Source organism: Phyllobates terribilis, unplaced genomic scaffold, assembly GCF_046119375.1.
Source record: "Phyllobates terribilis strain yellow unplaced genomic scaffold, ASM4611937v1 Scaffold_1__5_contigs__length_1240528914, whole genome shotgun sequence".
Classification (NCBI taxonomy): domain Eukaryota; kingdom Metazoa; phylum Chordata; class Amphibia; order Anura; family Dendrobatidae; genus Phyllobates; species Phyllobates terribilis.
In genome coordinates this window covers 567,786,298-567,812,797 of record NW_027362761.1, presented here as the reverse complement: position 1 = coordinate 567,812,797, position 26,500 = coordinate 567,786,298, and the positions used below count along the sequence as shown (strand labels likewise).

Here is a 26,500-nt window from a genome sequence, read left to right as displayed (position 1 = left end):
GCGCTGTTCGGAAGCAAGAAATAACCAGATCCCTATTAGTAATCTCAATATTATGCTGCTGAGAATCCATAATTTACTTACAATGTCGTCCACCAGATCTTTGATGGCAGTGATGCCCAGAACCAGCAGTAGTGGGATCAGTGTCGTCGACCAAGAGACAGTGGAGATTTCTGGAATTGACTGTAATAAAAAGGGGAAAAATAAAATATTCTACAAATGTGGGGTTTAGTAATAGAGCCAGGTGACCATGAATATGGCTATAACTCCAGATAATCACTCAGCTTTCTGAGAACCCTATATCTGGGGTTACGGGGTAACCTGGGGGGGGGGGGGGATGTACCAGAATCAGTTACACATGGGTCCTAGGGCATTAAGGGCCCCTGTGCCACATAAGAGGCACCATGATAGGTGAGGCACGGTTGCAAATTTTGCATTCACAACAGGAAAAGCAGCAAATATGACATTGTTTCCCAATGTCCCATCACACAGCAGGAATGTACAGCGGTCTCCGCCCAGGTGATATTGGATTACAGGTGTGATGATTCACCCTCCAGTGCAATGGATTGTTTCTTCCCGCCGTTGTATTTTTCAGGTCGCGTTCTCACTATGAGAAGTTCATTGTACGTCACCTTCCATGACGGCGGATGACAACGATGTGTCGTGTGTAGAAATAAACCATAGAGTGTCAGGAGGGGTGACGTAAAGCCGTCATTACCTGGAGGATGAGGAGCACTAGGAAGTAAGCGTTGGCTGCTCGCTTGAATTGCTCAAACAGGTTCAGAGGTAGGAAGGTGATGGGGTTATACTTGTAGGTCTTGATGGCATTTCCCTGCATAGAAAAATAAACTTTTTTGCATGAAGATCATGTGATTCCACAGAATAGAATGTTTACAAAACACTGATACATTGTAGCAAAATATACATTAAATGGTTTCTCTAAAAACAAAGAAAACAAAGCCCCCCAGATTTAAAGGGAATTTGTAGACTGATCTGTGGGCAGCAGGATATAGAGCAGGTCGATAAATAGCTTTGTGGGAAAAGATTCAGGATAACTTGTAATTTTCTAAATTTTATTTTCTGCACATTGTGAATTCTAGTTTATATCAACCTATCAATCACTAATAAGACCTCCCACTGGACTCCTAAAACTAGAATAACGGTTACAGTATTACCATCACCCCCTCCACAAGGGCGTCAAGTAACCCAATCTTAGAGCAACTATGCAAATTTACAGGGGTGTAACGATCGCAGTCACACCCTCTGCACCGGGCTCCTACAGGAGTGGGGTCTGCCAACCCCAGCACCTATTTCAACTGGATGTGCATCCAAGGCTTACTGCACTGCAATACACGCCACCGGCCAATCAGAGGCAGGCAGCTGACGTCCGCGTGCCAGACACGGCCAATCAGAGGCAGGCAGCTGACGTCCGCGTGCCAGACACGGCCAATCAGAGGCAGGCAGCTGACGTCCGCGTGCCAGACACGGCCAATCAGAGGCAGGCAGCTGACGTCCGCGTGCCAGACACGGCCAATCAGAGGCAGGCAGCTGACATCCGCGTGCCAGCCCAATCCAGGCAGGCTTGCTGAATTCAGAGGATGGCTTCTGAGTCGGCTAAGGAAGAGGACGCCGCATGCCATGGGAGTGGAGGAAGATCAATAGAATAGTTTATTTTTTAAATGTGGTGGAGAAGAGAGGCAGGATGGACAACATTATACAAGAAGTGGCTCAGGACAGGGGACATTATTATAGGAAGGGGCTCAGGATGGAAGACATTATTACAGGATGAAGCCCAAGACAGGGGGATATTATTACTGGACTGAGCCTAGGACGGGGAACAATATTGCATAAAGGAGTTAGGATGGGGGATATAATTTCATGTGGGGGCGAACACGTATGTCTTTATAGGATATGAACTGGTACATAGGCCCATATACCTGGCCAACATGTTGGTGGGGGCCCAGGTCCAAATTTTGCACCAGGGCCCATCAGACTCTAGTTACGCCACTGCAAATTAACACCCCATGAAAATTTGCAAAGTATAAGGCCCAATATATTTTTAGGTAGGCCTCTATAGCCCAGGCTAGAATACACATCTATCAGGGTGTTATCCATCTCATGATGATTTACTGACCTAATGGAAACCTCTGAATGTTATGAGTAAATAAACAGTTTTCTTAATTTAATTACTGTTCAGTCTCTGCAAAGTTATGAATCTTTATAATGTTTTCCATTGCTTTATCTTGATTACTTTTCTTTCAAACTTCGTGCTGAAAGTGCTGTTTTATCTGCCATGTTCTTGCACTTAGAGTAATTGTTTTGATCTGTAGGTCTATCAAATATCCTCCTGTGTTGCCTTCTCTAATCACGATCCCTATGGTCAAACACTTATTACAAACTCACACCCTGTCTGAGCATCACGTAGGTGAGCAAAGACACTCTTAGGAGTTAAAAGTGCCCCACTACAAAAAAGTACCATACTATAAAACAAAGTAAAGTACCCTACTACATAAAAGTGCCCTACTACATAAAAGTGCCCTACTACATAAAAGTGCCCTACTACATAAAAGTGCCCTATTTTTTACAGACAGTTTTGGACTTTTTGGATAGTCGGCAACCCTGACTGGTATCATTGTGCAGACGTTTGCTACATACCGAGTACTTGCTTTTCTTAAAGCAAAGAAAGGACTTCTTCTTGAATTCAGGTTGTTCATAAAAATTGCGGTCGTTCGCTTTCACTTGCCAGTTACATTCTGAAATCAGAAAAAAAAAAGCAGTCTTCAGGACCTTGGATCCATTAATAAAATGCACACAATTTAAATAGAAATATATAATCATCGAATCAAGTTTATCTGCATGGTCTCAGAAAGTAGCAGAGTCTACAATCCACCCCCCCCCCCATTACGCTTTTCCTCCTTCCAACTTTACACTGAAGCGCTGCTCCTTCAGGATATCTGCTGTTTATCAACAGAAGCTCCACACTTATATACCAAAGTTGTGCTGTAGAGGCCATTCATCGGAGTACAGAGTATTCATATGGCTGGGGCACCACAGTGTTTTGAACAAGACACAGGTCACGCAGAGAAAGATCGCTCGGTGCCGCTGCGACATCACAAAGTAATGCAGAACAATGGGGCCGCACTGAGAGCCACACAGTACCACAATAGAGTCAGGCAACTAGCAAAAAATCCCACAGAGTCTGGCTTTTGACAATTTGCTTGTCATATTCCCCAAGGAGGGAAAATGTGACCCCATTAACTTCATTATCCTGCAATATAGCGGCAAAAAACAGCAATCCTTGGCCAGGCGACCTGTGTCGTATAAACCCAGCCTGAAATAGAAGCCTCAGGACGAAAACAAAAAGGGCCCGATTCATTATTGCATTTGAACTTTTTTCTGAGTTGTTTTTTTTTTGCCCCCCCCCTCCCCCCCCCATTTGTGGCTTAATCTTTTGTTTTGCGCCTTTTTTAAAGCCTATTCCTATGTGTTTGCCAGTTGTTGTTTTTTTCTTTAATGTTCATGTTTTGGGTGGGGTTTGGGATTTTCAGATGTTTTCGGTTAATTCATCAATTGTGACTTTTTAAAATATTGCCAAATTTTTGTGCAAACCTATTCCAGTCCACTTCCTCCCTCATCTTTTTTTTGCACAAATTTTGCACAAATATTTGACGATGAAGGTTGCAAAAAAATTGCTTAAAATAAAGAGCATTTTTGATTTTGCACAAAATTCATGAACTATTTTGATTAATATGGTGAAAAAAAAAAAAACACAAAATACAAAACAAAGAATACCACGAGAAAAAAACAAACGGACAAAAACTAGATAATAATTAAGATACTATTCACAGGACTGGAGATTGAAGTAATGATGCCGTTCTCATGGGGACAGGGTTTTCTCTGGACACCCATTAGAGTCCAGGATAGTCCTCCTCTCCTCAGACTGAAATGGGTGACAACAGAGAACAATAGGTTGCATATGGCCACATAGATTACATACCCCTTTAACCATCCTGTTTTCGAGTTTCTGAAAAACTGACAACTTTCCAAAAAAGAACTTACCCCAAACAGAGTATTTCGGGAAGTGTTTTGGGGGTATTCATGAAGAGATTTTGTGCTCATTCGGTCCCATGAATGGAGACTCAAATTTTGGGATTTGTGCAAAAACCATGGAGAAAATAGACTGCGTTAACTGCAGGAAGTCTAGTCTCTATCTACATCGAGAGGACAATACAGCACACGGTGCCAAATGTCACATGAAAAACCCGAGTATTAGATGGCGTTTGAGATTTTCCTTGATTTACAAGGTTAATAAAACAACATTGTTCTTGTAAAACTCAAGTTTCGGTTTTTATGACCTGACGTAATACCAGATTGGCCCATAAATCTGTAGTATATTGCAGATCAGGAGCCGAGAAGAAGACGACTAACCTACGAGGCTTCTGCAAGTCTTTAAGAACTCCCACGTAGCTTGCTTTAAGGGTACATCTTGGTGGAAGACTAGACTGGATGGCCACTGCTGGTCCACCAAAAATACATGGGACCCAGGTTACTAAGACTGGCCACAATCATTAATCAGAAAGTTTTCGCAACCTCACACACACACGTATGCTTGGTATAAGCATACGAAAGGGGAAGAAAGTCGCTGCCTTCTTCAGTAACAGAAGAGCTTAGATTCATTAGATCCAACCTCCCTATTCTTACCTCCTGGACATCGGCTTTTGGAGAAGATTTGGGAAGCCCCCATGCACATTAAATTGTGGGATAGTTCTATTGAAAACTGGCATTATTAGGACTACGACTGCCCATATTCCCAACAGAGATACAAGGCGGTAGTCGTGGGAGAGGGCCTTGTCTTCCACGCTTGGGCACGTCACAGAAAAAGGGATAAAGCCATTAATGAAAGTTCTTCACCAATAAAGTATTTTTGATATTTCAGAATTTAGCTGACCCGTGTCTGCACATAAGAAATAACATTATATCTGGCCATCATTTGAATTTATCCTGTATTTTTCCACCAGTTTTCCCCTCTGCAGTCTCTCGCTCAAATTTTCAGTTCTCGCTAAGTGTCAAGCAAGGTGTAGGAAAGACTAAGTGACACGAAGGGAAGAGGGAAAGGGGGCCCAGACTCTAGGGAAAGGGGGGATTGGAGACCTCCTAGGCTGACCTTATAGGGAAGTTTAGGGGAGTCAGGGTGATATATTGGTTCCGCACCAATCGCCGCACAGGAACCTCGCCCTGTCTTTCCCTGGTGTATGGACCTGGCTAGGGAAGGGGGAGGAATGAGCGCTAGTGTATCCCCGCTAGCAACTGAAGACAAAAAGGCGGAAAAAACAAGGGAAAATAGCTTAGCTTTAGTTGACTTCAGAGAGATGCACACAAGTCCTCTTAGCTCCAGAGAGAAATAAGTACTACTCTTGCTCAAGCCTTCACAAGGGGTCATGTGAATATCGCCGCACCTCCCTCTAGCAAACAGCAGGTATTTATAAAACCCAGGCCAGGGTGTTAATCAGCAAGAGGAAGGTAGCCGCTGGATCCTAGAGAGACAGCTTCTAAGAAGGTGTCTGTAATGCCAAACGAAGAGACTGTCTGTCACTTCTGACAGACCAGTGACACTGAGCTAGTGGGTGCAGAATAACTGGTAGGATGTCTCCCATAAACAGCACACACAGACATGAGGCATTCTTAATCATCTTCTAATATTTCTGTATTTGAGCCTGCTTTATACTCCAGAGCTGCATTCACAATTCTGCTGGTTGTTTCTGGAATCAGTTCAGTTAACTTGTTAGTGGTATATCTGTCAATAGACAAACATTTTTTCCAGGCGGGTCCACCCTGAAATCAGCTGCAAAAAGCATCCAAAAGACGCTCAAAGAATAACCACATGCATTTCCATATAAAAATGACTACTAGTTGGTTTTGTATTGTAAGCAATTTTTAACTGCTTCAGGTTTCCAAAGAAGCCAGGAAGTGACAGGACCATTCTACAGGGTTATTCCGCTAGGAAGATGCTTTATACTTTATGATACAAATAAACGGGAATTGCCGGCAGTCAACAACATTCAATGATTGTTCAGAAAACTTAAACGCTAAAAAGATGTTTCAAGAGAAAAAAAAAATTGCCGGCGTTTCCTGAAGCATCTTCCTCTTGAAAAGCGCAGCAGGTTCATCTTCCTGGCAAAGATGTCCTCCCTCCTCCATAGACATGAACGTCTGCAGAAATCTGGACTCTTAATCCTAGAGCTTAGTAAATCAACCTGGTCCCAGTCCAACCCCTGTGCAGGGTGCGGAGTCGTCTTATTTAAAGGTACAGAGCAGGTCAATCTGACAGTATAAAGCCACCGGCGTTAATAATTCAGCAGCCGGCTGTCAGCACGCAGTTTACAGATAAAGGCTGGCACATGTAAGCCCATGTATCCCAGAACTAACCGAACAATCAAACACTGTCAGCGACTAGAAGCAAATAACAGCGGCTCCTCATATGGCGGCACCTTGTAAATTCTAACAGAATGGGCTAGATGACATTTTTTTTTAATTACTTAAAGGAGTTGTCCATTTTGGATCAAAAATGATCAGGTGATATTCAGGAAATCACCATGCATGAGATCGATTGATGGCTGGTCCTTCTTAAATGGGTAGATTTGGCCACAGTTTAGATTAGAAACATGGCCTATAAGTCTCCTTACATAGTCATGTCACTCTCCACAAGGAGAAACGTTACCCATTAAAGACCTCTTATACAGCCAAATCAGATGTCATGCTTTACACTGAGGAGGAGTAAACACCCCAAAACACAAGTCTATAAATAGAGACTCTGGTTTGGCTTTTATTCTCAGTAATTTAGAGAGGCTCGTTAAAGGGTCGATATTGACCTTCGGGATTGCTTGTTCCCATAGGTTACACTAGAGTTCTATTCCACAGGCAACACAGTGGCTCAGTTGTTAGTATTGTTGCTTTGCAGCCCTGGGGTCCTGGGTTTAAGTCCCACCAAGGACACCACCTGCAAGGAGTTTGTATGTTCTCAGCGTGTTTGTGTGGGTTTCCTTCCACACTCCAAAGACATACTGATAAGGAATAATAATAACATTATTAATAATGTTTTTGTTTATATAGTGTCAACATATTCCGCAGCGCTTTACAATTCAGACAATTTACAGAAATTATCGGCACTGTCCCCATAGGGACTGTAGATTGTGAGCCCCTATCAGTATGTCTTTGGAGTGTGGGAGGAAACCGGAGGAAACCCACGCAAACACGGGGAGAACATACAAACTCCTTGCAGATGTTGTCCTTGGTGGGATTTGAACCCAGGACCCCAGCGCAGCAAGGCTGCTGTGCTAACCACTGAGCCACCATGCTGCCATGGGGAATGTAGGTTGTGAGCCCCAATGGGGACAGTGATGACGGTGTCTGTAAAGCACTGTGGAATTAATGGAGCTATATAAGCAACACATAATAAATAAGTCGTCTTCCTCTCCGAAAACGCAATTTGAAGCAAGAAACTGATCTGATTATATTATTATTATTATTTAAAAAGATCCCATGGTAAGGAATAAAGAAAAAAGTCCTGGAATGGTAAAGGGAAAAAGAAAAAAAAGCCAAAACAGACCCAGTGGAAAAAAGGGGGAAAAGGGGAAAAAAAAGAAAACAAGGGACTTCACAGGGGAAAAACAAGGGACCCTGCAAAAAAAGACCCCATAGAAAAAAGGGGAATTAGGCTTAACAGGGAAAAGGGAAGGAAAAAAACCTCTTTAAGTGGATAAGTGGAAAGTAAGTAGCTATAAGAGTTGTAAAAATGGGACCTATTGTTTCAGGATTAGAAAAAAAAATCAAGAAACAGCGCCACTGCTGTCCATAGTCTTTGTCTGGTATTGCAGCCAATTACACTTATAGTCATGAGATGTAAAACCAGATACAACCCAACAACAAGCAGTTTTTAAACCTCATGTCACGTAACGACAGGAGGGCATCATTTGGAGCATAGAGTGGCATTGCACAGGAAAATTACCGCAATCATGTGGCGTGCTGTATCTGTTACGCAAGTATGCTAATATTCTGTTTAGTCATGCACATAAGCTTTAATGATACCAGTGTGGGGAAATGTAGGGATTTCATGTGCATTTACCTTTTGGGACTTGCTCTCGGCTGAGCTCCGCTTGCTTGTTGATCCGGTTTTGCTCTGGTTCAGGCGAGTCAGGTGTTTCTAGTTCATCGTCCGTCTCGTCATCACTGTATGGAACCTCATCGTCATTTGGTATCTGCGAATCCTCCTCAAATGTTGTGTCGTAATCGGTATCCATGATATCTGAAAAATTATAAAAAATAATAACTTGGTGCGATATAAATTGCCCATTACGGAAGGCAAAATTCCCCTGTTTTGCCCCAATTATGCCCGCTTTATCAGCTTTGCACTACAGCCTACATTTTTAGATTTGGCAGGTTGTATGCTCTCCACCAATCAACATCGAAAATCCCAGAAGTAAAAAAGTTCTATTATAAAAATTGGGGTTGTTTGAACAATTTTAAATAGGTCTTTTGTGGGAAAAAACTTTTTCCCCCTTTTGCAAAAGTGGAAAAAAAAAAAACGAACAAAACTCAGGAGGCGCAATAGGCGAAAAACCCGCTTTTCAACCATTGTTCCAAAAGACTATTCAGAAGATGAATAGAGCGCAGCCTTAGGTAAATAATTCAGCAAATTAAATATTAAAGTTTGGAGTCTTACAATCAATTGTGCAGTCCCTCTAAAGCGGCAATCAAGGAAACACAATCAGTGCAAAATAAAAAAATAATAAGACCTTAGAGACGGCACAATGGTGCGAGCACAAAGGCCGTCATACAGGAGCTTCACAGCCATTATCTACAGCAGAAAATAATTAAAATAAAAAATAAAATACAAAAAAAACCTATTCAGAAGACAAGGGCCCGTCAAGCCCCCAATGACATTTCCATCCATAAAGAAACGTAATTTAAGTCCCGCTGCTCACAAAAGAGATTACATCGTATTCTAAGCAACAATCGAGGGCGATCACAATTCTCCACGGATCAAGTTTCAACTTGAAATCTCAGTGTACGCCACGCAAAATGGAAAAAAAAAATATATAAAAAGGAAACTTATTGGAATACAATGCTGGCAAGACATCACATGGTCTGGAAACAATGGCTGTGTCACACAATCATCCCTCGGGCCTGTATGTTCCAAATATAATGACTCATGTAAGGACTCAAAATACAAGCTGACCTCTTATTAGGATGACCATGGACAATGGATTTCTGATGCCAAATGTTAGCAATTTTGATTGGAGCTACTAACAATCTAAATGTGGCTATTGATCTTTAATGGCCAACCCAGAAGCCATTCCAACTATCCGCCCTATAAATTATCATTGGTCCAGTAGAGTGCGCGTATATTCTCAGCGGCAGAATAACGCGATCTGCTGCCACATAACTACGGTTGCTTATATCACAAGACAAAAGGAATGGGCATGTTTAATTTAATATGCCCCATCCTTTTCTCCCCTGACATCATTTATTGAACAGTTAGCACACTCTTAGGCTATGTGCCCACGATGCTGAAATGCTCCGGATTTTTCCTGAGCATTTCTGCATCTCCCTGGCAGAAAAAACGCATGCGGATTGTACATGCGGATTGTACATGCGTTTTCCTGCCAGGGACATGTGGATGTGAAGCGTTCGTCACATGCATTTCCGCATACGGGTTGACAAGCGATTTCCAAGCGATTTTAGCATCACTTGGAAAAGTGCTTGACAACTTGGTCACACTATATAAATCCATGCAAACAGCATGGATTTATATAGTGTGACCCCAAAGAATGGTAAAAAATAAAAATTAAATCTATACTTGCCTTCCGATGGCCCCCGCAGTCTTGCTTCGCTCCGTCCTGGTTTGCCGGCAGCTCGCGGTGCACTGCACTGAAGGACCTGCCGTCACATGACTAAATGACGTCAGCGCAGGTCCTTCAGTCCACCGCGATCTGCCGGGAAGCGAAGAGAAGTACACCGGCGGCCATCAGAAGGTAAGTATAATATTTATTTATTTTTTTTTTTACAGGTTTTATGGTACCCGGGTCCGGAGGAGAGTCTCCTCTTCTCCAGACCCGGGTACCATCCGCACATTGAAACGCATGGAATGCGCATGTACATATGCAGTGATGCGGATTCCATGTGTGGCGCCCCTGAGGGTTCAGTCGCCACAGAGGTACTGCACCTCACCCAGAGGTGTCGTGTCTCCTTCTCTAAGGTAAGGAGGGAGTGCTGCCCGGGACCCCAACACCTGCATCCAACACTACACTGCTCCAGGCCGGCTGGAGGGGCAACATGCGTGCGTAGAGCTGAGCCCTGACCCTGGCTGGAGTGGGGGGAACCAGAAGTGGGTGTGGGTGGAGGAAGAAGTTTAGGGGAGCACCCTTGAAGGAGGTATATAGAGGGAAGCCATCTTAGGGTGGCAGGGAGGACAGAAGGAGAGAGTTCAGTGAGAGAAGTCAGGCTGGGAGCAGAGTCTCGTTAGGAGCTCTGCTCCACAAGTTTAGGCCTAGTGCTTGAGGCCCAGGAGGGGAGCAGAGGAGTAGGCTCCGTTCTAGTAAAGGAATCCCAGGGGGTACGGCGAGTGCGGGACGGCATCCGTACGCCCCGAATCTGTCAGAAGACAGAGGGATCGTAGGCCGCAAGAAGGGGACCGGCCCCTGGACCAGTCGTGTAACTCTAAGTCTCGGCTGGAAAAACCGGAGGCTTCTGGCTTATATAGTCAGTTGCCAAAGCCTCATTCCAATCACCATGAGCAGGGCCGGCGTCAGCACCCGGCGCACCCGGGCAAATGCCGGGGCCCTGAGCAGGCAGAGGGGCCCAATGGCGGTCGCGCACCCCGCTGGGCTATGGGCGGAGGAGAGCGGTGTCAGCGCCCGCCCTTCTCCGCCGCTTGCTCAGGGCCCCGGCAGGCGGATACTTACCTCTCCCCGTGCCTCCGCAGATCAGCTGTCTTCCTGCTCTGCGCTCCCTGTGACGTCTCAGGTCAGAGGGCGCGGTGACGTCTTTACACCGCGCCCTCCCCTGAGCCGTCACAGGGAGCGCTGAGCGGGAAGACGCTGACAACGCTGGAGTTCGGACCCGAGCAGCGAGCAGCGGGCAGCAGGTGAGGAGAAGGGAGGTGAGTATTTGATTTTTTTTTTTAATGTATGGAGGCATGGGGCAGTATAAAGAGAAGGGCGGGGGGCATCCTGCATGGGGCATTATAAAGAGAGGGGGGGACATCCTGCATGCGGCATTATAAAGAGGAGGGGTGACAGCCTGCATGGGGCAGTATAAGGTGGGGAACAGCCTGCATGGGGCATTATAAAGAGGGGGGGGGGGGGGACATCCTGCATGGGGCATTATAAAGAGGAGGGGTGACATCCTGCATGGGGCATTATAAAGAGGAGGGGTGACAGCCTGCATGGGGCATTATAAGGTGGGGAACAGCCTGCATGGGGCATTATAAAGGGGGGGGGGCAGCCTGTATGGGGCATTATGTGGGGGGTAACAGCCTGCATGGGGCATTATATGGGGACCGGTATCCTGTATGGAGCGTTATATGGGGGCCAGTATTCCGTATGAGGGCCAGTATTCCGTATGGAGCCTTATATGGGGGCCAGTATTCCGTATGGAGCCTTATATGGGGGCCAGTATTCCGTATGGAGCCTTATATGGGGGCCAGTATTCCGTATGGAGCCTTATATGGGGGCCAGTATTCCGTATGGGGGCCAGTATTCCGTATGGAGCCTTATATGGGGGCCAGTATTCCGTATGGAGCCTTATATGGGGGCCAGTATTCCGTATGGAGCCTTATATGGGGGCCAGTATTCCGTATGAAGCCTTATATGGGGGCCACTATTCTGTGTGGAGCGATTCACCGGTTTCTGAGCTATTGTGGAATTTACAGTAGATATCACTCATGTAATGTAAGAAGTGAAATCTTTGCATTGTACTATATATATATATATATATATATATATATATATATATATATATATATATATATATATATATATATATATATATATATATATATATATATATATATATATATATATATATATATATATATATATATATATATATATATATATCTCTGCAGTATCTCTGCATCATAAATCGTGGTATGTGTTAAAGGGGCCCACTGAGACTCTTTCGCCCGGGGCCCAGAAAAACCTGGAGCCGGCCCTGACCGTGAGGGTCAAGCAGGTCCGGGAACTCCAACGGACAGGAGGGACTTCAGAGCACCCGAGCGGGATTGAGAGTGGGGAAGCGCAGGGCAGGAGGGAGAAAGACCCAGCGTGAAGTCGGTCTAGCAAGGAACACAAGAAAGCGGGGTTCCGTCAGGTGCTCCTAATTTGCCTGAGGAAGAGCTGAACCCCTGCCTGGTGAACGCAGCGCGACGTGGGGAGGCTTGCACCCGTACAGTGCATCAGTGGAACTGTCATAAGAACTGTGAGTAAAGACTCGGATGACTGCACCGTACTGCCTCCGTCCATTCTTTCATCTGCGCCATCTTTCCCTCTGCACTACAATGCCCAGCGCAACCAACAACACCTACACTGCCCTGGAGCTAGCTCTTCCTGTGGAGAGCCACACCATCCCTGCTGCAGTAACATCAGCTCCAGAGGACTGCTCCGCAGCGGCGGCTCCTTTTAGCCGCATTCCACAGGTGGCGTCACGAACACTTTACAAATCCCGTATAAATAATTCCCCTTTTTGTTGACCGCCCTGGGCCACGGACCGGGCCAGCCACCGTGATATCCCCCACCAACATCCATAGGCCCGGCTGCCGAGTACCCCACGGCTCTGGGGGCGCGTCACATGCGTTCCAATGCAAGTCAATGGCGGCGAAAACGCAGCACTTCCCCAAAATAATTGGTAGTGCTGCGTTTTTTTCCGCAATAATAACCCGCAGCTGAAATTTCCGCAGCATGTGCACAGCACATGCGGATTATCATTGGGGAACATTGCAGACCTTCTAAAAAGCGTTTAAGCGTTTCTGCAGCATTTTTGCCGCTGCGGAAACGCTTAAAAAACGCATAGTGGGCACACAGCTGGTGTGCGCCCACGATGGTTATATTGGTTAGCTATGCTCACCTGCAGCATTAAACCCAAAGAGTACTTCCCATAAAGAAGGCTGTCACGGATGTGTGTGTGTGCACATCAGATCCACAAAAGGATAATTCCTATTGTCCCTGAATGGGTGCTGAGTGCTAATACATGGAATCTAATAAAGAAAGCAGCACACTGGATACACAGAGAGACCTCACATCCAGCCTATATTACTGGAAGAGACGCACAGACCTCACATCCAGCCTATATTACTGGAAGAGATGCACAGACCTCACATCCAGCCTATATTACTGGAAGAGATGCACAGACCTCACATCCAGCCTATATTACTGGAAAAGATTCACAGACCTCACATCCAACCTATATTACTGGGAGAGACACACAGACCTCACATCCAGCCTATATTACTGGAAGATATGCACAGACCTCACATCCAGCCTATATTACTGGAAGAGATGCAGACCTCACATACAGCCTATATTACTGGAAGAGACACACAGGACTCACATTCAGCCTATATTACTGGGAGAGACTCACAGACCTTACAACCAGCCTGTATTACTGGAAGAGAAGCACAGACCTCACATCCAGTCTATATTACTGGAAAAGATTCATAGACCTCACATCCAACCTATATTACTGGGAGAGACACACAGACCTCACATCCAGCCTATATTACTGGAAGAGATGCACAGACCTCTCATCCAGCCTATATTACTGGAAGAGATGCAGACCTCACATCCAGCCTATATTACTGGAAGAGACACACAGGCCTCACATTCAGCCTATATTACTGGGAGAGAATCACAGACCTTACAACCAGCCTATATTACTGGAAGAGAAGCACAGACCTCACATCCAGTCTATATTACTGGAAGAGAAGCACAGAGCTCACAACCAGCCTATATTACTGGAATAGACACGTATACCTCACATCCAGCCTATATTACTGATAGAGAAGCACAGACCTCACATCCAGCCTATATTACTGGGAGACACACACAGAGCTCACATCCAGCCTATATTACTGGGAGAGATGCACAGACCTCACAGTAACATGCTGGCAACTTTATGCATATGAGATAAATAACTGATCAGGAAAGTAATGTAGCAGTAAATCCCAGCAACTCTGGTTGAAATCATTACATATTTTTACGTTTTTGATATTTTTATTTATTAAGGGCTTTACAACCTACAAATCACTTATTCGCCAATGTAATGCAAGACAATACTATGATCTTACAGGTTAGTGTGAAACAACGGGAGCTTCGTGGGAGTGCCAAAATATCAGCCATTGGGGTTTTAAGCAAGTCTCCAGCAGCCGATCAACACCCTATGATCACATTTTGTGGGGTACATTTGACCACCTGAAGTGACAGCCACCATGTTGAAGGGTTTAAATACCTTTTTCATACTGGATACCAGCATTAAAAGGGGTTTTCCCATGAACAAAAGTTCATTTTAATCAATAGATCTTGGAATAATAATAATTTCCACAATTGGATGTGTTTAAATAAAATGTTCCTGTGCTGAGATAATCTTATAAATGTGCCCCTGCTGTGTACTGTGTAATGGCTGTGTCTGACCCTGCAGGGACATGGTCTGATCATACCACATCTCCTGGGCAGGGAGGAAAGCAAAAGAGTATACAGACAGGACAGCAGATTCTTTTTGTGAAGTAAAGCATTTCCCTGCCTGTTTTTAAACAATGTTTTACTTCAAAGAAAGAATCATTTGTGATCCTGTGCTGTAATGTCTGTATACTCTTGCTTCCTCCCCTGTATCTGGCCGATCCGACCAAGGTGGCACGACGGCATACGACGCCAGGGAGAAACCGGGCAGAGGGACCAGGTGCTACTCCAGGTCAAACTCCGGACACAGGGGTTGACCCACACTGGGATTACTGGAACAGGCAGGTTAGGCTGGCACAGACTGGTGGATGTAAGCAAACACGGCAGGTATGCAGATGGGTGGATACAGGCAGGGAGGTACTGGCCGAAAGGACGGGCTGGAGCACAGAAAGGTTAAGACCCAGTACAGACTGGGTCACAGAACCGCAGATGCGGTAGACAACCACAGCAGAGAGGGAACGCCCAAAGCGGTGGGCAAGAACAGAGCAGGACAGGGCTGCAGGAGCAGCGAGCACAAGCAGGGCAGGACAGGACTGCCGGAGCAGCGGGCAGAAGCAGGGCAGGACAGGACTGCCGGAGCAGCGGGCAGAAGCAGGGCAGGACAGGACTGCCGGAGCAGCGGGCAGAAGCAGGGCAGGACAGGACTGCCGGAGCAGCGGGCAGAAGCAGGGCAGGACAGGACTGCCGGAGCAGTGAACAAAAGGGTCAGAGCGGAGCAAGGCTGCCGGAGCAGTGAGCAAAAGGGTCAGAGCGGAGCAAGGCTGCCGGAGCAGTGAGCAAGGAGTCAGAGCAGGACGGACAGGGCTCTGTTCACACGGAACAGACAGGAAGGGAAAGGCAGAGCCAGATACCCACAGGGTATTTGCAGTGAAGTAGCAAGTGGACCACAAACTCACAAACGGGAGTACAGAGACAACAAGCAGGAGTTAGGTACGAGTTCAGACTCTGCAGAAAAAGGAAAGGAACGGACATAGAGGCAAAACAGGTAAAGGATAGGAGAGAGTTCAGACTGGAACTGAGTGTACGGAAGAGACCGACACTGCAGCGGAATACAGGAGCGGGTCTGGGAATACGGCCCCCAGAGAGGCGGGACGAACAGGCAAGGAGCGTGTTCAGACAGGACAGACAAGATACAGGAACGGATCTAGGTAATCGGCCCCTAGAAGGCGGGAGGAACAGGCTAGGAGCGTGTTCAGACAGGCCTGGAAATACAGCCTCCAGGAAAGGCAGCAGGCAAGAGTACACAGACAGGACTCAGTTCAGACACGGGAACTGACACCGCAAGGCAGGGACACAAACAGGACTCTGTTTAGACGGGAACAGATACCGCAAGGCAGAGACACAAACAGGACTCTGTTCAGACGGGAACAGATACCGCAAGGCACAGACAGGCAGATCTAGGAATACGGCCCTTAGAAGGCGAAAGAACAGGCAAGAAGCGTGTTCACAAGAACAGACCACAGTTCAGACACAGAACTGGAAAACAGGCAGGAAACCAGGATAGGACCTGGCATGTCAGAGACAAAAAGCCGACTGACAGGACACAATGCTCAGGCGCCATCTTGAGGAAGAAGGTGGTATAAATACCCAAAGATGGACAGCAATAGGCTGAAGGTGCAACAGGGGCGTGTCCGCAGCAGGTACAAGAAACAGGAAGTTCAGCGGGCGTCGCCCTATGCAGCCAAAACAGACAAACAGACAGCAAGGAGGGAAGCCAGAGAGACATTCTGGACTGGAGATCAAGTGCGCGCTCTTGCACAGTGGGAGATGGACCACCATGCAAGGACGCCGCCAGGTATGTTACACGTTACATGCCACAGGATTGGAGGATAGCCGGTGTGGTACCGATATTTAAAAAGGTGGATCCAGGTAACTACCGTCCGGTAAGTCTGAAATCAGTAGTATGTGTGAGGGCATCATAAGAGATGACCTGCAGAGTTACATCGCAGAGAATAATACACTGCTCAAAAAAATAAAGGGAAAACAAACAACAGAATACAACTCCAAGGAAATCAAACTTCTGTGAAATCAAACTGTCCACTTAGGAAGCAACACTGATTGACAATCAATTTCACATGCTGTTGTGCAAATGGAATAGACAATAGATTATTGGCAATTATCAAGACACCCTCAATAAAGGAGTGGTTCTGCAGGTGGGGACCACAGACCATATCTCAGTACCAATGCTTTCTGGCTGATGTTTTGGTCACTTTTGAATGTTGGTTGTGCTTTCACACTCGTGGTAGCATGAGACGGACTCTACAACCCACAGAAGTTGCTCAGGTAGTGCAGCTCATCCAGGATGACACATCAATGCGAGCTGTGGCAAGAAGGTTTGCTGTGTCTGTCAGCGTAGTGTCCAGAGGCTGGAGGCGCTACCAGGAGACAGGCCAGTACACCAGGAGACGTGGAGGGCGCCGTAGGAGGGCAACAACCCAGCAGCAAGACTGCTACCTCCGCCTTTGTGCAAGGAGGAACAGAAGGAGCACTGCCAGAGCCCAGCAAAATGACCTCCAGCAGGCCACAAATGTGCATGTGTCTGCACAAACGGTTAGAAACCGACTCCATGAGGGTGGTATGAGGGCGCCCTGTGCTCTTCACAGATGAAAGCAGGTTCACACTGAGCACATGTGACAGACGTGACAGAGTCTGGAGACGCCGTGGAGAGCGATCTGCTGCCTGCAACATCCTTCAGCATGACCGGTTTGGCAGTGGGTCAGTAATAGTGTGGGGTGTCATTTCTTTGGAGGGCCGCACAGCCCTCCATGTGCTCGCCAGAGGTAGCCGGACTGCCATTAGGTACCGAGATGAGATCCTCAGACCCCTTGTGAGACCATATGCTGGTGCGGTTGGCCCTGGGTTCCTCCTAATGCAGGACAATGCCAGACCTCATGTGGCTGGAGTGTGTCAGCAGTTCCTGCAAGATGAAGGCATTGAAGCTATGGACTGGCCCGCCCGTTCCCCAGACCTGAACCCGATTGAGCACATCTGGGACATCATATCTCGATCTACCCACCAACGTCACTTTGTACCATAGACTATCCAGGAGTTGGCGGATGCTTTAGTCCAGGTCTGGGAGGAGATCCCACAGGAGACCATCCACAACCTCATCAGGAGCATGCCCAGGCATTGTAGGGAGGTCATACAGGCACGTGGAGGCCACACACAACACTGAGCCTCATTTTGACTTGTTTTAAGGACATTACATCAAAGTTGGATCAGCCTGTAGTGGGTTTTTCCACTATAATTTTGGGGGTGACTCCAAATCCAGGCCTCCATTGGTTAATAAATGTGATTTCCATTGATGATTTTTGTGTGATTTTGTTGTCAGCACATTCAACTTTGCACAGAACAAAGTATTCAATGAGAATATTTCTTTCATTCTGATCTCGGATGTGTTATTTGAGTGTTCCCTTTATTTTTTGAGCAGTGTATAATAAATGATAATCAGCACGGACTCATGAAGAATAGGTCATGTCTAACCAACATGTTGGGGTTCTATGAGGAGGTAAGTGCAAACCTGGATGTTGGTAATGCGGCGGATGTGATTTATCTGGACTTTATAAAGGCATTTGATACTGTACCACCTAGCAGACTGAGGGTACGTCCACACGATCCGGAGTCGACTGCGGCCCCGAGGTTGCGGAGAAGCCGCCTCGGGCTTCTGCTCATTATGCAAATGAGCGACGGACGTTTTTTTTTTTTTTTTTTTCTTCAGGCAGCTGCCGCAAAAGCAAATAAGATTTTAAGATGTATAATAAGAGAGATAAGATCCCGCGATCCCAACATATTGCTACCCCTTTATAAATCACTGGTGAGGCCACATCTGGAATATGGGATCCAGTTTTGGGCTCCACATTTTAAAAAGGATATTCAGAAGTTAAAGTCAGTTCAAAGGCGGCAACTAGAATATTACAAGGGCTGGAGGCCTCATATGATGAGAGGATGGAAAAGATGGGCTTGTGTAGCTTAGAAAATAGATGCCTCAGAGGAGATCTCATTTATATGTATAAATATATGAGGGGTCAGTACAAAGGACTGGCACATGACTTATTCCTTCCAAAGACCATACCAAGGACCAGGGGGCACTGATTACGGGTGGAAGAAAGGCGATGCCGGCAGCTAAACAGGAAAGGTTTCTTCACAGTCAGAGCAGTCAGGCTGTGGAATGCCGACCACAAGAGGTAGTGATGGCCGACACTATAACAGCTTTTATACAAGGGCTGGATGATTTCCTCAGAACACATAACATTGTGCGTTATAGTTAAGTTACAGACAAAGTGTATAATTGGTGGAGAAAGGTTGAACTTGATGGACTGCAGTCTTTTTTTAACCTATGTAACTATGTATTATGAATAGTTTCCTTATATTACGCTTACGTATAACATAATAGAAATGTGACACGAAAGCAAAACAAAATGACTCCTATTTATAATGCTATGACTACATCCTCAAGAATACAAGAAAAAAAACAAGGTAAAAAAAACAATAACAGTCACCATTTTGTACCATAAATATTTCAAATTGTTAAATTATTATTGCTCGTTAAGCTAAACAATTAGATAAAAGGTAAGCACAGCCATTTTTTTTAGGTTTGTGGGACACATTTGAGGACATCAGGACCTCAACGACTAAAGATGGGGTTTTGTAATTCAATACTACCAGCTACTGCTTCTCCCTGAGATCACTTGTCAGGGGAGAGAAGCAAGGGTCCCATACACATTAGCTGCTTGGCTGGTCGCACCGAAATTAGCAGGTCAGGAGGACAATTACCTGATTGGGGCCTTTAGTTACATAAATGCCACTTAAAGGTTTATTGAGTATAATTGACAAACCAAAATAGTTCGAGAAGAAAATAGAAATTTCTCCTACGTACAAAGACCAATTTGCCATATAGTGGGGGGAAAAAAAAAAAGGTATAATCTTCCTAAGCCCTACAACAATATTCTGCTTTACAGCCAGTAACTCTGTATATTTTGTTTCTTAAGGAAGATATTTATCTTTCATTTAAAAAAAGACCTGTCACCAGGTCACAAATCTCCAGTTTTTGCGCTTATTTTTTCTGTCCCCCTTGTAGGGGTATGGCAGAAGAAGAAACACCCTCTGAAGATATTATGATCATAATAATATATGCAATGTTTCATACAATTGTTTAAATATGCATTAATGCCGTTCTATGCACTAGTTTTGGTTAAGTGGAAGTAACAGTGCAGATTCAGGGCACAGAAGAGTGAAAGAGGTGGTCCGAAAGATAGACATTTAGGATAAAAATGAATTTATCTTCTTATATGCTTTAAATTAAAAATTCTCTGTTGTGTACATTGCAAGGTGCACAGTGACAGTGCACTCTCTTGCCAGCTCAGCTCAGAAATAACAAGCCAGCAACAGAGCAAAGTGCACTGACAGTGCAAGTTGTAAGAGGAATACCCAGGGTGAAGTCACCAGCGCCGACCACTCAAGTGACATCACTTGCGGGGGTGGCACTGGCCTCTGCACGCCGGGTATCTTTACAGCACACACTGATAGTGCACTGTGTTGCTGGCTCGTTACTTCTGATCCGAGCCTGTGAGTGAGTGCACCGTCATTCTGCACATTGCAGTGTGACAGAATGGGACTAGCTTAGCCCATGAAACTAAGGTCACGGATGATACTTCGTTTCAGGGTGGGGGCAGAGGCCGTGATAAACATTTCGTTTGCACTGGGATTCTCAAGTGAAGCGTCATAAAAAAGGAAGTAGTAAAAAAAAAATTAAAGCAGTTAGATAGGGAAGGAAAGGGAATTTTTAATTAAAAGTATATTGGAAAATAGATTACCGGTAGATTATGGCATTGAATAGAAAGGGATTTAGGTTGAAAATTGTCTTTCAGATCACCTCATTAACAGTTACCAGTCCTGACATGGGAGGAGTATTTGGGAATAAGGAGAGAGTTACTTCCAGGTTACAGTGAGCCTGTAGTTAGCAATTAGTTCTGAGATAAGAAGGACATGGGTCATATTACTGGGGTGTGAGTGTAAAATAGGAAGATTGCTAAGGTAGCAAGCCCTGAAAGTAGTTGTACTGAAGAAGAAGTGGCAGAGATACTCAAACGGACGGAAGATCATTGACACTCAGGAGTGAGCATGACTGGAAGAAGCCAGTTGTAGGGAGTACGGCCTGAAGCCAGAAATAAAGCTGAAGGTTGTGGGCCCAAGGCAGCTAAAAGGAGTGGGGCTAAAGATGCAAAGTGTAAGACAGTCTTGGAAGCAAAGGAACAATCTAGGTTGACCAGGTCAGGGTACTGGTACTACTGCAGAAGTGGACTATAAAAAGATTTAAAGAAGAAGAATACATGGAGATGGAGAGTTCACATTGTTTATGCTGTGTAATTAACAAACTCTATGCCACCACTTGCAACTGATAAGTCTGTGCCTTCTGTGTAAAACAGAAGGTGAAGTGAAAACCAAGCCTTGTACTTGCTACCTACTGTATACAGTGGGGAAAAAAAGTATTTAGTCAGCCACCAATTGTGTAAGTTTTCCCACTTAAAAAGATGGGAGAAAAAAAATTCTTTCCAAATCAGACCATGTGATTTTCAGGATTTGTTTTCTCATTTGGTCTCTCATAGTTGAGGTCGACCTATGAGGTCAATTACAGGCCTCGCTCATCTTTTTAAGTGGGAGATCTTGCACAATTGGTGGCTGACTAAATACTTTTTTTCCCCCACTGTATGTGATACCTGTTCCAACAGTAAAGAATGTTGTATGTTAAAGTAGACTGAGACCTTCCTTGTGTACCCTTACACCCTCCGAGTATGCAGTTTTGTTTTGTTTTTTTGTTATTTTAAATCCAACATACGGTTCCATAGATCTAGTCCTTTTTATTTAGTCCTAATTTTTACAGTCTTTACATGGCTCTTAGGATTCCCTGGGGGCGTGTCTTTAGGCTGCTCCGCATGACTACCTTGTTGGCCACGCCTTCCTTGTAAACACAATAAAAATTAGTACCAGGTTAAAAGGCCCTCATCTCTTGAACCGTATGGTGTATTTAGAAAAAAACAACAACGGCAAACTCAGGGGAGCAATGAGGATGAAATAAAAGCAAAAACGGTCCACTTTTGATGTAGTGATAAATCCCCTTCAAGTCTGTCCACATTAACATAACAGCAGTTTCTATAACCTTACAGTTTTGACAGTGATTTCACCTCTCCTAAAAAGGGGTTGTCCCTCAAAAGAATAAGAATGGAATCCAGGATCTCCTTCACCTCGGACATAGATCAAGCAAGTTACCCCTAGCCCCAAATACTCCAGCCAGCCAGCAGAAGGACTGTATGCCCTCCTTGATCTCCTTTAACTACTCCACCCCTGAAACCTCAAAATGCTTATTTTCCATTTTTTCCAGGGGGCTATGCTCTTTATTAATCCCTGACATTGCGATGAACTAGGACATAAATGATTTATAAACTCCAGGAGATTAATTATTGAAAAGCGCAGACGAGCCCAGAGGGTAACACATTGTTACAAGGATGTAATGAAAAACATTCACACCGGCAGCGAGAGATACAGTAAATATTTTACGATCACAGATACACCCACAGCAAACCACGGCCGAGCGGCATACCGGGATATTTGACCAAGATTTTTCTCTGTTCTCCAATAAACTAAACTAAAGTTTTAGTTGCAATAATCTTAAAAACAAACAAGGGCAGTACTGCCACAGAGTCAGGTCCTGGGAATGGGAAACCACAGGAACAGAGACATCATGTTTATTCACTGTGCAGTATTATTAGGCAGTGAGTATTATGACCGTATCATTTCTATGGAGATTTTCCACCTCTGCACTGTATAAATTTGAATGCTTATTGATTGATGCAGATCAGAGGATATGTATTTCTGTAATGAGGGGTGAATGGGGGAGATGCATAAGTATATGACGCGCCCCTGGGCCTGCTGTGTCGCGCAGCGTCTCGCGCACGGGGGCTTACCCGGAACCGGATCAGATGAGGGTTGTAGTCTCCGAGTGGCGGGGACCCGGTCCGTGCCCAGGGAGTCAAACTCAGTGTGTGGCAGTCTTGATAGATGTTATTTGAGTGTCGACTACGCCACCCGTTGATTTGCAGCTATGGAGCTGCCGCTGCAGGGCAGACCGCTGAGGCCGGTGTAGAATTGTGCAGCGTGATAGTATAACCCCCAACGGGAGGGGTATGGCCTCAGGGCAGAAGACGTGGAAGATGGGGGTAGCAGGAACCACTCAGAGACGGTGCGGTGTAATTCAGGGTCTTTACTGGTAACAACGATAGACCCTCCCGGAGTACTTGCTAGCGAATGGGGCCTGGTCAGTCCATGAGCAGATGGGATCTCCCCTGGCCAGGCGGAGTTGTAGGCCTCCCAAACTGACTGTACTCTTCTGGCTACCTTGCTAGAAGCGGATATAAGTAGCCCACGTCCCTGAGTGTACCGTGTGGTGCTCACCCGTATGGCCGGTGACTCGGGGCCTTCTAATGGCTTCCGCTCCACGATGGCGGTGCTGGTCCCACGCGTGTGACCGTGCCTTCGGGTTTCTGGGCCTGAGGACCTGAAATCCCCTGCCGGTCGGCTTCTGCTGCTGGGTAAGAGTTAGTCCCCACAGCCTCGGACGCCGGGTCCGGTAAGAAAGCTTCTCAGTCAGGGCGAGCTCTGCAGCTGCCAGCCCCTGACTCGTAGTAGTATTGCTCCCACTGAGCTTCTGCTGTTTCTTCCTATGACTGTTTCTCGTCTCTACTTCATCTCTACTCACTAACCCTGCCTCAGCCCTAGGTTTATATAGGGGAAGTTCTTCCCCTCCCAGGACTGGGCAGGAGGTGTGGCATGCACAGGATCCCTGACCAAAGGACCTCCCACCTGCTCTCAGACATAACATTACATTACTGTGGAAACCAGACCCCTGGGGTGCCACATTCCCCCCTAGTGAAATTTAGTACTCCGGGACTAAACATATTTTAGAAAAACATAACAAGGTAAAAACAATAACAAAACAATAAAGAAACACATAAAGGTGGTCACGGCATGTCCGTAACCGGGTGCAGTCTTTGAAGAAAGCAAGGTGTCCATTTCACCAAAACAGGGAGACGTAACCAGGTAGGGGTCTGTCCTGCCCCGAGTCCTTAACAGTCTTTAGTCCGTCCTGGGTTACGCTCCAACTATGTACACAGGATTCCCGGTAAATCCACCAAAGACTCCTATAAACAACTAGAAACACATAATTATACACAAGCAACAAGAAAAACAGGTAACCATAAATAAAACAATTTATACACTTCAAATCCTCCAACGTGCGGGTAACTGGCCCCTAGTGGCCCTAGTGGACCTACGGAGCTGACTGCCTAGCCCTGAACTACAGGGTGTAGGAGCTGTCAAGGGTAAACTGGGCAGCTGTCTACCGGCTCTTTGACTCACTAGGGGTATGGCAGGCTCACTATAAGCAGTGGGTTGATCCTCCTGTTCTGCTTGTGTGGAGTCTTCTGCCTCCTGGACCGGCTGTTCTTCCAGCTCTACCTGTTGCTCCGTAGGTACTTGGGATGCTGGTTGGAGGAAGGTGAGTACAGGTACCACAACTGCGCCATTGACTTGAGTCCAAGACCGAGGGAAGTCTCCGAGCACAGTACTAACCATGTCTTCCCTTTCCTCTACGGGTCGAGGGTCATCTTGTTCCTCTTCAGGGTTCCGTAGCTGTTCGGGACACTTCTTCAGGTGATCCCGGGATACAATGGTTGTGGTTTCCCCTCCGTCTTTACTGATGGTACAGACCTTTGGGTTGTCGTGGCTTGACGGCAGTACGGTGTACGGGTCCTTCTCCCACTGGTCGTCCAACTTGTGGAGCCGTCTTTTTCTCTTCAAGACCTGCTCTCCGGGTACCAGGGGAACAGCGGGAGCATACTGGTTGTAAGTTTTCTCTTGTCTTTCCCTAGCCTGACAGAGACTTCGCTCCACGCTCTCCTGTACTCTCCGGTACTGCTGCTGCCTCTCTGTGTCCCAGTCTGCTTCTGGTGAAGTGTCCTCGGGTGTCAGGACTCCCATTTCCAGGTCAACAGGTAACTTACCAGGTCTCGCCCTCATTAGGTAAGCCGGGGTACAGTTGGTGGAACCTACCGGGATGTGGTTGTATAGGTCCACCAGATCGGGCAGCTTCTCAGGCCACAGACCGCGTTCTTCCAGGGGCAACGTTTTCAGAAGATCCATTACCACCTGGTTCATTTTCTCACAAAGTCCATTAGTTTGCGGATGATAGGGTGTCGTCCTTATCTTCCGGCAGCCATACAGAGTGCAGAATTCTTGGAAGACCTCCGCTTCAAAGGCAGGTCCCTGGTCTGTCAACACTTGGTCCGGGTACCCGTGTGGACGGCAGAAATGCTGCTGGAAGGCTCTCGCTGCTGTTCGAGCTGTTAGGTCCTTGACGGGGACGACAACCAAGAACCGGGAGTAGTGATCCACGATGGTTAGTGCGTAGACGTAGCCACTTCTGCTTGGGGTCAGTTTTACATGATCCAAGGCTACCAGTTCCAACGGCTGCCGGGTGACGATGGACTGCAGGGGAGTCTTCTGGCTGGCACGGTCCTTCCTTCTTAGGTTGCACGGGCCACAGTCTCTGCACCACCTCTCGATGGTTCCCCTCATGCCTACCCAGTGGAACCGCTCGCGCAGCAGGAACTCCAGCTTCTTCCATCCGAAGTGTCCAGCCCCGTCGTGGTATGCCTCCATCACCATGGCTGCGTCTCTTCGTGGCACCACTACTTGCCCGATTAGTTCATGCGTCCGGGAGTTAACCATTCTGCGGCACAACTTCCCCTTGTAAAGGAACAGTCGACTCTTCTCTGCCCATAGTTGTTTGGCTTCCTCCGGAGCGTCTGGTTCAAGGCAAGCCTCCGGGCGAGTCAGCATCTCCTTCACCAGTCGGACGGCAGGGTCGCTGTCTTGCGTTTCCGCCCAGTTGTAGTGAGGTAAGGGGTTCAACGTAGCAGCCTGCTTACTCCTTACCCGGTGGGAATACTGGATAGTCCCATGACGGTGGAACGCAGGGAGTTCAACTTCTTCCAGTCCCTCCGGATCTTCTCCTTCGTCCGGCAGGTTGGGCATCCTGGACAGGGCGTCCGCGTTGGTATTGGAGCGTCCGGCCCGGTATTTGACTGTGAACTCGTAGTTGGACAGACGGGCCATCCACCTCTGCTCCAGGGCACCGAGTCTTGCCATGTCCAGGTGTGTCAACGGGTTGTTATCCGTGTACACGGTGAACCGGGAAGAAGCGAGGTAATGCTTAAAGCGCTCGGTGACTGCCCATACTACGGCCAGGAACTCTAGCTTAAATGAGCTGTAATTCTCGGGGTTCCTTTCGGTGGGCCGCAGTTTTCGGCTGGCGTAGGCGATTACTCGTTCCTTCCCCTGCTGGATCTGGGACAGTACGGCTCCTAGCCCGATGTTACTGGCGTCGGTGTAGAGGATAAAGGGCTGGCTATAATCCGGGTACGCCAGGATTTCGTCCCCCGTGAGGGCCATCTTCAGCTGGCGGAAGGACTCTTCTTCCAGCTCCTCCCATTTGAAGGGCGGCTTCTGGTTCTTGGCCTTCCGGGACCGGGACTGGCCTATCAGGAGGTCCTGCATAGGTGCTGCCTTTTTGGTGAAACCGGGAATAAACCTTCGGTAGTAGCCTACCAACCCGAGGAACTGCCGCACTTCTTTTACGCTGGAGGGGCTTGGCCATTCCTTAATTGCGGTGATCTTATCAGGGTCGGGAGCCACTCCGTCAGCGCTCACCACGTGTCCCA

The 26,500-nt window shown here is 46.6% G+C and overlaps 1 protein-coding gene and 1 long non-coding RNA gene across 5 annotated transcripts in view; one reads left to right on the top strand and one right to left on the bottom strand.

Annotated features, from left to right (window-relative positions):
* The window catches only part of LOC141270837 (uncharacterized), a 110,632-nt gene that overhangs the window by 43,113 nt on the left and 41,019 nt on the right, over positions 1-26,500 (top strand). The gene's annotated exons all lie outside the window — the stretch shown is intronic.
* Positions 1-26,500, bottom strand: part of LOC141270813 (phospholipid-transporting ATPase IC-like) — a 97,063-nt gene that overhangs the window by 36,318 nt on the left and 34,245 nt on the right. The window contains exons 2-5 of the mRNA XM_073680921.1: positions 8,120-8,299; positions 2,653-2,750; positions 716-829; positions 82-180 (exon numbers count right to left, since the gene is read on the bottom strand). Of these exons, the coding sequence (XP_073537022.1) occupies positions 82-180; positions 716-829; positions 2,653-2,750; positions 8,120-8,294 (486 nt within the window). The 5' untranslated portion in view covers positions 8,295-8,299. The remainder of the gene's footprint in view (positions 1-81; positions 181-715; positions 830-2,652; positions 2,751-8,119; positions 8,300-26,500) is intronic.